This window comes from Botryllus schlosseri, chromosome 2 (assembly GCF_051294905.1).
Source record: "Botryllus schlosseri isolate E-star chromosome 2, Bs_hap1, whole genome shotgun sequence".
In the NCBI taxonomy this organism is placed as follows: Eukaryota; Metazoa; Chordata; class Ascidiacea; order Stolidobranchia; family Styelidae; genus Botryllus; species Botryllus schlosseri.
The window spans coordinates 6250490-6260427 of record NC_137237.1 but is presented as its reverse complement, the minus strand read 5'-3'; the positions used below and the strand labels follow the sequence as shown (position 1 = coordinate 6260427).

Genomic DNA, 9938 nt, shown 5'->3' with positions numbered 1-9938 from the left:
TGTACCTGGTCCATTTGAGATGTGACATCTTACTGCTGCAAAATCATGTGATACGGCTTTCTTGGGTGTCTGTCGACTATATATCATAACTGCGAGTTGAAAAAAACGGAACATTGAATAAAACATGCCGATCAATATATTTCTACGGAAGGATATATTTCAGCCGATAAGGATTCTCACAAAGCGAGTGCGTATGCATCGTCGTAATTTCAGTAGTCATTCACATGCGCGGGCATGGTTTTTTATTGTTCAATGCTCAATTGCTCATCTTCATTACGGTTGCGGACTCAAGATTGGGCCGAATAACTTGCTACATCGTTTCGAATTTAGGGGAATACGTTTTGGTACGGCGGAATAAATTATGCAGGTGTAAAGTACAATACATTGTTGTTGCGGCGGCTGTACGCCAGCTAGTGCATAACGGAAGTTAATAATCAAGATATAAAGGAAGTGTCCATGAGGTAGCTTTTCAGATCAATCTGATTCAGGTCAAATGACTCAAACAGTTCAGCACGTACTGACACTTTTCCGTCTCATCGTTACTGTGTTCTCTATTCGGAATGATTATATAAGAAAATCGAATTTGACTTGAGTCCTGAATATTTCTATGACGGCTTGGAATCGAAAATCGGTTTAATGCGCGGGCGGTTGGACTCCAATAGCATGCATGTTGACGTGGGACAAGTCGTGCTTTGACGACCTGCGCTTTCTGACCCGCACAAAGACGAGAAGGGCTAGTAGAATGATGAGGATGAATGCCAGCACGGCCCCCATAATTGGTAGAGCGATATCTTGCGTTGACGTGTCTGCAATGAAATTGAATTTCAATAGTCGTACTTGGCCAGCTGCGCCAGTGATATTTCATGGCAATTTATGGATTTGATATTGCTGCTACATAAGTTATAAGGATTCAGTTTAAAAACATCAGAAATGGTTCAATTTGTCGCCGAAGACAGAAACTGTCATACTGTTATTTTGCCACCGAAAATCCACATGTATAATCCCGAGTAACTTTGCCTCTATGCAGCCAGGGTGGGACATCGTACCAAGTAATTTAGAATAAAGATAAGCCTAAAAGCGGAGTACAGAATTAATCTGTAAGTAAAGCAGCTAAAACTCTATGTATATGTCGCCTCTGAGAAATGTAGGCCTTAATGTAAAGTAGTTGGCGTGGACATGCACGGACATACACGATATAATAGCGCTGACATTCCACTTCATAAAATATTCGCGCTCGCACCGACTGCACAGTAAACACTCCCACAGACTAAATCAGTGCTTTCAAACCTTTTTCAGTCCGCGACCCACTTTTCATCCAACTTCTATTGTGCGACCCACCATGAGATATGACAAATCGAATGAAATCGTAAATCAGCGCACAATACACCGTTGTTGTTTGTGGTGTTCGTGGTGCTTTTCGAATGCGATGGCCATTTACACCAGGCCCGTATTCTTTATTTTGATTCCGTAGCTGCCGACTTGTAGCACTTGCATCTTTTCAAGACAACGCTTATACCGACGAGATGGCGAGTATAGGAGCCTCTAGATCAGAGGTCTCAAACTCAAATGTGCTCGCGGGCCAATTTCCTAATTTTTGATGACGACGCGGGCCGCAGCTTCAATAATAGGGATATTCAATGTATATTTCCAAGTAGCCTTATTTGACGGGACAGGCATTCCACAAACATCGTGTAAATGTAATTTATTATTGTATTATTCACGCCTGAAACGGAAAAAATCACATATTCATGTATTTGAATAAAATTGTGTTTGTGCCGGGCATAATTTTTTAATTAATGAGTTAAAGACATCAGGCGAGAGGATGCATCATGACATCGTAAAACTGTCGGTGGACCTTTGACGTGCCACAATTTTATGTAGAATATTTTTAAATCCACTGAAGATTGATCTGATATCAGATCATTTGAGCGGTATAGCCTAATCCTGGTTTTGATATAGTCGTGATACTGTTACTGTCATTGCCAAAGTCAAATTAAAACTGCGTCATATTTTGCCTTCGATTATTATCGGAATATATCAATGAACTTGAATATATTCATTATTAAGCCTATTAATAGCATTGCTTCTTAACCTTTTTAGCGATCGTACCCATTGTACCTCCAATGAGATTTCTCGTAGCCCCTGTCCATTTTCAACACAACTTCTGATGGTACCTATATTAAAATCAGAAAGTCCATTCACATAAAATCGCACGTAGCGCGAAAATTATTTTCCAGTTGAGCAAATGCGCCAGGAAATATTCCACAGCATATTGGCCAAATTCCACAATGCATCTCGTACACCCTGCTGGGTGCTTCGTACCCAGGTGGGGTATACGTAACCTGGTTAAGCACCCCTGGAATAGAAATGTCCAATCGGCGATGAATTCATTGGTGCGACAGCTGTAGAGCGTACTACTACCTTGCTCGCCACCGATAATAACATGAATAAAGAGAACAAACAACACCCAGTACGTAACCAACTATACGTCACGGGGTTCACAGAATGCCAATGCTTGCTATGCTGACCTGATCAGACAGCTATATACTCAACGCAACACAAGCTACGACCTTTTGATATATTACTATTCCGCATGGCAGTTTCATAGATTGTTGCGTCCGTAGGATTACCAAGTCATCGTTGCGAGTCGCAAGTCCTTCTCTGATTTTAACGTTTGACCCGACTTAACTCGAGTCATTTTTATTTAATCCCCCAGTCAATCTGAAATCGAGCAATTTCACGAGAAGATCGCACCAAACCAAATCACAATTTTCAGTCACGAATTATCAACGGTTCATGTTTTATCATCTTTAACTAGAAATGTGACGTAATAGTTGATCTTCTGCCGTATGGTAGCTTTTGAAAGTGATGTGATAGTGAAGTTTGTTGAGATTTCAGTGATTTTTATAGTAGTTTTGGGGTGAACTATAAGTTCTAATATCTAAAAAAGTTTTATAGCACTTGGATATATTGTTGAATACTTGAAATTCCAAAATGCCGTCGCGGACCGCACAAAATGCTCTGGCGGGCCGCGTGTTTGAGACCTCTGCTCTAGATAAACATCCAACACTTGGGGTGTGGTTATGGAGTCAACTGCGGCCGGACTCAAATCCGCAACCTTGGTGTTGCAGGTGCGAATCACAACGTTATCTCGGGACGCAAAATGCGTCGTATGAGTAATGAGTTTACCGGATACCGAGATGCGAGAAAATTCAGGAATACTAGTGTATGAAGCAGACAAGAAATGTTACACGTAACAGATTGTTACAAACGAGAAAGCGCGTATTTTTGACGTTGAACGCAATGGAGTCCTGAGTAGTTTGCCCATTATAACAGCAAATCGAGCTGGATTGCTGCATTTCCCGATCAACGTTCGAAAAACGTACGAGCCTTTTCCATTTTGAAAACTAATGTTGCACGTTTTGCAACAAACATGGTTTATGTCGTGTACGTCAAAGTATTTAGCGTGTCATGAAAAATCATCTCGGGTGCCACAAATGATACGCGTGCCGGACTACAGAGTAAAAAGCGTAACTCGACGCACGTTCGCAAGTGAATCCGTCTCCGGAATATCCGGTATTGCATGTGCAAGTGAAGCTTCCTTCTGAGTTGGTGCAGTTGGCGTTGGTGTCACACGGACTCGAAGCGCATTCGTCGATAGCTGTGATTGGCAGTTGTACGGTGAGTATATGATATAACCTGCATCAGAGCTTTTCAACCTGTGGGATGGTACGCACTTGTGCGAATGAAAAAAACTGCGGTGCGAGTGACAAACTTGGTGCGAATGAGGCGAATGAGAATACGGATGAGTGCCGACGAAAATCGTAAATAATTGTTACTTTTTTGACGTGGAAAAGCTCAAATAAACCTAATAGGAAATAGGTTCGAAAGCGGGATGCAGTGTCCGGTAGACTATAGGCCTATATAATGCATCAGGTCGTCTGAGCCTGTGACACGCGCGTTCAACTTTCTTACTCTGAACAATCATCTTATTTTCTAATGACGGATTGATTGTTGCGAGGCACGAAGATAGCAGTAAATCTCACATTGGCAAGTTACTGTGAATACTATTTTTTTCACTTCATGGGCTCTTCCCAGCAAACACCCAATTGTCGTGGGCCATCCGAGTTGGGTCCGAGAAGTGTCCGAGTGTCTGAGTGTCCGCTTGGACATGCGGGGGCATATACTAGGCTATCCAGATTTGGTACTGTCCTTCTCGGATATCCAAGAACATACCTCCGAACCAACATTTAGGAGAGTCCACTGAAATTCCAAGTCGAATGTCCGATGGATATTACATTCTGACAGTGTGCGGATATTTACACGTTGTTTCAGCTAAAAAGCCAACATCTCAAGTTCCTGTGCTGATAAGTGCACATATTTCATCCTTTCAAAATATTTCAAGAATATAGTTTGAAAGAAAATCGTCACTTGACTTGATTCTTCAGCGACGTGGTGGCGTATAACCGCATTATGCATGTTGGCATTGAATGGTCAATATATTCCATGTCGGGCCTTCATTTCAAGCTTTTAGGCGTTACGATTTCTATGCCTTTTCAGCTGTCGCGTTACTGTTTGTTCCTGCGGTGAACATTCGCAATTCCGAAAGATATGTGACGAACCTTTCGCGTGCTTCACGTCGTCAGATACGTTTATAGCGTTTTTCGCTAAAATGGGCTCAACCGGTCGGCAGAAATGGCGTCTGCGCACAATGAATCTGTATTTCGTTTATGACTTGATCGGGATTATATATTAGGCTTGATCGGAATTATATGCTGGTATTGAGGAGTTGATGGTTCTTTCGAACTTTTATTTCGAGCATGTCATAAACTATACCGTACTGTACCGTCATATAAGGTGTTTTACCGAAGTTCCTGCGTTGAACATCACTGAACATTGTTAACGATCGTCTCGTTGTGGCCTTCGTGGATGAGATCATTAGCGTTTTTCCCTACATGCGCATTGTCTCAGTGCACACAGTCACGTGACTCAAATTTTCGTCTGGCAAGTTCGAACTTGCTGTCAGCGGCGAGAGAAGCATTAGGGAATCTGCTTTGCGTCACTTACCTCGTTGGTTGCTTATAACTACTGGCTCTAGTTAGCGTAGTGAGTCAATGATACGGTTAGTGTTATAGTCGTACTGTGTATATAGCGTAAAGCGCTACACACAAATATAATTATCTATCTATCTAGTCAGAAGTGGCTTATGCCCACAGCGAGAATGCGCTTGGTTGGTTATTGAATCCTTATATTATAGCAATGACGCATGTTCGGTGTTGTTTAGAGTTCATTTCATACTGTTATATATAGTACGTCCTATTATTGCTATCAAACTTGATTTCTCGATCAACATGAGGTAAGAGCTACTGTTCTGTGGTTTAGAACTAGGAATGGATATGATGGTAGCATTTTGACAGGATTTGATCGAGTTGAACATACCTACTCAATGTACTCATAATCGTGCTCGCTAATATTGCAGATATTAATGCATGGATTCGGAATTGTATTATTAAAGTACTGATATTCAATTCTAGCCAGCCCTATTACAGTTATATCTACAAGAGAAATTCACGTAAAAAATATATCAAGTAGATTGGGTGAAGAGAAAATGATCTCTAGCTAAAGCAAGAGTGGATAATGGCGGGAGCATTTCGGCCAAGATTGCTGTTCCTGGTTGAATATCGGATCCATCACCACTCGCTGTATATCGCAATAAAAGACATGAAAAACGATTGTAAGAGGAACGTAAAGTTGCTGATGCAGAAACTATACAGTCTGCCAACCAGCCCCAAATATCCAATGAAAACCACGGAACAGAACTGGAGTAATGCTTATTGAAGATACGGTATCATTCCGCAACCATTTGAGGGTGTTGTAGAACTGGAAAGCTTCGTTCGAGAGGTATGGAAAATGATTAGGATATAATTCAGACTTCTGTCTTGTGTGATATAAGTAGAATAAATATCTTGTGGGCGTTTGCTATTTATCGTTTCCTTGATCGTCCCAGTAATAATTTCTTATAACTTGCTTTTCATAAAAAAATATCCTTGGTATTCTGATGTAGGTAAACGTCGTTATAGCCTATAGAGTTTTATGGCACATTCATGAAGATGTGTCAACTTTTAATTATTTTTCAGGTATCAGCAATGAATCCCCTCAGGGCGTCCACCATGAATGACTATGTAAGAAGAATGCTCTAGCCTATGGAGTTTCAACCGATAAAGTTTGGTGCGAATTCTCATTGAAGGGCTGAACTGGGAAGAGAGCTGTGCACTGAGTTTATACATGATCATATATTGTAGGTTGAACTAGTTTGTTGTCTATTATGTTTTGTTTAATGCTATCTTTCTATTTAGGTGCTTGTTGCAATATTCATACAACTGTTTCGGAAAAGGGCTACGACATTGCATCTGTGTTGCGCCATGCACATGTAAAAACAAAAATCGACAGACCAAGGTAGATGCAATATTAATTGTCTGATGCATACGCATAGAGGATAATGGTTATATTGCGTAACCATACTCATATATTTACCCGTGTTTTACCTGTGTGTTGGTTTATTTCGTTTTCGTGGTCGTTAATTTTAGTGTGAAAAGTAGTTTATTCATAAAGTATATCACCATAATTCAGACTGTACAAACTACCCATTAAGGATTTTTTTAAATTGGGTAGTTCTAATTCGATTCGCACATTTGAAAAAATTATTGTGGCCGAACATCTAGAAAACATGTGTCGTCGTTTCATGCGAATTGAGATGCCGGTGTTCTATTGAATGATGTATATTGTACTGTACAGTACAGCCAGAGGCGACGAATTGCGGGGTGTTATGACGTCGCGTTACATTGTGCACACATTGGTTTCGACCCCTGACCCCCCAGGCTACACGCCTGAGTAAATGAATAGTATATAATAAAGAATTGTCTTACGTAATACTACACATGGAATAGGGTATCTTGTGATCGTTCGGTGTTCATCATCTCTCTGTTTGTCTCAGTAATAATTTTGCAAGTGCTTGCTGCGCTACAATACGCTTGGTTTTTTCTGATACAGTAGGCCCTAAGCCTTTCCACATGGGTTTTATGACATTGTCGTAATGTTAAAACTTGTCATATCTTTCCAGGCAAAACCAATGACTCCCGTTGTTGTCGCATTCACAAGGAAAATTGTACCGAAGAGTTGCAACTGATTGAGTTTGGAGCGAATACTCTCCGAAAGCCAGAAAGGAAAAGAAAAGAGCTCTGTGTAAACTGAGTCTATACCAAATCATCGTAAGTTGAACATGTGAATATGTCAAGCTGTCTCTAAATTGTTCAACACAATCTCTAATTTAGGGGCTTGCTGTAATATTCATTGGTGGGCTGAGATGATGGGTAGTGTGGAACCTTGCTATGATGCACTGGTTCTTGGTGTATCTATTTTGTCAATGCCGCCAATGCGGAATACTACTCCAGTTGATAAGCATTAGAATTATAGCTACACAATTTTCCCAACTTTTATAATAAGAGCATAAACTATAGCTACACAATTACAGCTACACAATTTTCCCAACTTTAATACACAATTATAGCTACACAATTTTCCCAACTTTTATAATAAGAGCATAAACACTTCCCCTTAATTAGGTGAGGATTAGATTACCGCAGGGCCGGCCAACCCGTGGCCCGCGGGCCACATGTGGCCCGCGAGAAGGTTTTGAGTGGCCCGCGAGGTAATTTCCGAAATTTCTAATATCATCAAAAACGGATTGCACAGATTGTGAACTTGCAAGGCCAACCAAATATCTGATTAGTCAGGCCGCAACACTTGAGATGTGATGACTAAACTATCAGTTTCGACTCATTGACAGATCCATCAACCATTCATATATTGGTATATCTTCGTACACTACAATAAAGCAGAATAATTTGCGATAGATTTATCAAAGGTAAAAATTTTCTACAAGCTTAGCGCAATATGTTGTCACTCGATTTCTTGTTCTTAATATTGTTGCATTTTTGTGAAAATTGAAGAACACCCAATGACCAAGTATCAGATTGAGTCGAACTATATTAGCGATCATGAGACAAAGTGTCGTTCAACATATGCGACCTTGCGTTTGCGCTCGCAGTAAGACCGTCCACTAGACCTAGGCACGAAATGATTGACGCATGTTGGTCGCAGCTTTCGATATCGATATGTCCATGCGCTGAATAGCCCAGTCCTCGCAAACTTAGCTCAGGGATACACAGCAGGCCCGCAATATAGTCAAGTGACAATATTATTGACCTATGAACTTCCAAAAATTTTCGCGCTTCGCGCGGATAGTGGCCCGCGCAAAAGTTCGTCAATCGAATGTGGCCCTTTGGCTGAAAAGGTTGGCCAGCCCTGGATTACCGGAACCACCATTTTGCTAAAATTTTGTCCTTATTAGGGGGGTAGAAACGAAACCCCCCCCCATTTCAAGTGTTGCGTGCTGCCAATTCGTGAGAATCGACTGCGCAGCGGCACGAGACCTCCCACTGATACTGTTATTCATTTGAATGTGAAATCTGGTCATTGATAAATTTGCACACGACGTCACCACAGGCTTGAACATCCCATCAGCAATAAGGCCACAATCAAAGTGTCGAGTCTCTGCCTGCTTGCTGCACCTGCCGTTGTGCACAGTCGATTGCCACCATTGACAACACTTGAAATAATGATGGGGGGGGCTGAACCTTCGAACCGCCGGGATACGCACCTGCTAGTCAAGTAGCATAATGTAATAGTCTCTTGAGGCAGACTTGACCGACTAGAACTAGATGATTCCAGTTGTCCAATTACAGATTAATTGGAGCGAAATGCGGCTGATCTAATTCTAATCTAACTTTGGAAATGTTTCTGTGCCCTTATTTTAATTCTAATCCAATTCCGTTTGCGAATCAGATTTGGACAATATGGTGTAACTATAATTGTCGTTTTTATTTTAATGCTAGTCAAGTAAAGTAGTTGGCAGCTATTCCCTGGTATGCAGCCGTTTGCTGTTCGAGTGTTTGCAATGAGACCCTTCCCTAGGGTTCTCCCGCTGCAGTAGAAAGACCGGCAAGTAGTTTATTACAACTCATTCGCTTCTAGTTGTGACACTTTTCGTGTCTTGAATGCTTTGTATTGAGTGATTTCTATCCACAGTTCTAACAAAGTCACAAATTCTGTTATATTCATGGTCTTTGCCATATGCACATCATGTCATATTAAGTAATCTGTAATGTTTGCATCAAGGTATTCCGAATATGCTAGCATTTTGAAGGATTATTTCATGTTTGCTGGAATTAATTTCTCGGTAAATATTTCAGAAAGAAAATGCAAAGAAACTGAATATCTTGTCTCAACGTTGCACTCGAGATGGCAAAGATACTTGGTAAAGGCGTTCATCATCATCAATCCGACTCGTCTACCTGTATGAAGTTGAAGATGTTACCAGCGAGAGGAATTGTTGTCTGCAAGTGTGCATATGTGTAGTGTGCAGCGGGTATTGCCTCGTTTTCACTCTCATCGACCAACTTTCTTTATTTTGATTGATTAATGATATTGTCAATGACTGTGTGGTGTTACAGTTAGCTTTCTGCTGTTTTCAGTTTTTTTTTTATGTTGATATTTTTATGCTAATATAAGTTTCGGAAACGAAAAATCAATCTTGTAAGTTGGTGCGTCTAGTTAGATCCTGGTGATGGTAGGGGTAGCTGAGGCAGAAGCGCACTGCCCAGGTATGTCTTGCCAGTGCCAGATAAATTCGTTCCAACTTTCTCCCTCCACTGGCCCGGGAATGATTTACCAGACGGTCACTGACCAGTGAGTGAACGTCGGGGGGATTCAACACCTCCAGTCCGAGTGAACAGTGTAGGGGATAGGTCAGGGACTTTTGATCGTACGTCCGAGGGCTATATGTGGACCATCAAATGTTTGCTGGGTTAAGGCAGTGG

At 41.2% G+C, this 9938-nt stretch overlaps 1 protein-coding gene and 1 long non-coding RNA gene across 2 annotated transcripts in view; one reads left to right on the top strand and one right to left on the bottom strand.

The window, feature by feature from the left end:
• Positions 1–466: 466 nt before the first annotated feature.
• The window catches only part of LOC145433173 (uncharacterized), a 165919-nt gene continuing 156447 nt past the window's right edge, over positions 467–9938 (bottom strand). Inside the window, exon 30 of the mRNA XM_080310130.1 lies at positions 467–806. Coding sequence (XP_080166256.1) covers positions 634–806 — 173 coding nt within the window. The 3' untranslated portion in view covers positions 467–633. The remainder of the gene's footprint in view (positions 807–9938) is intronic.
• Positions 5474–9646, top strand: LOC145433181 (uncharacterized). The gene is made up of 5 exons (XR_013913059.1): positions 5474–5901; positions 6138–6298; positions 6357–6456; positions 7121–7268; positions 9312–9646. It is a non-coding gene; the product is annotated as an uncharacterized LOC145433181 (long non-coding RNA).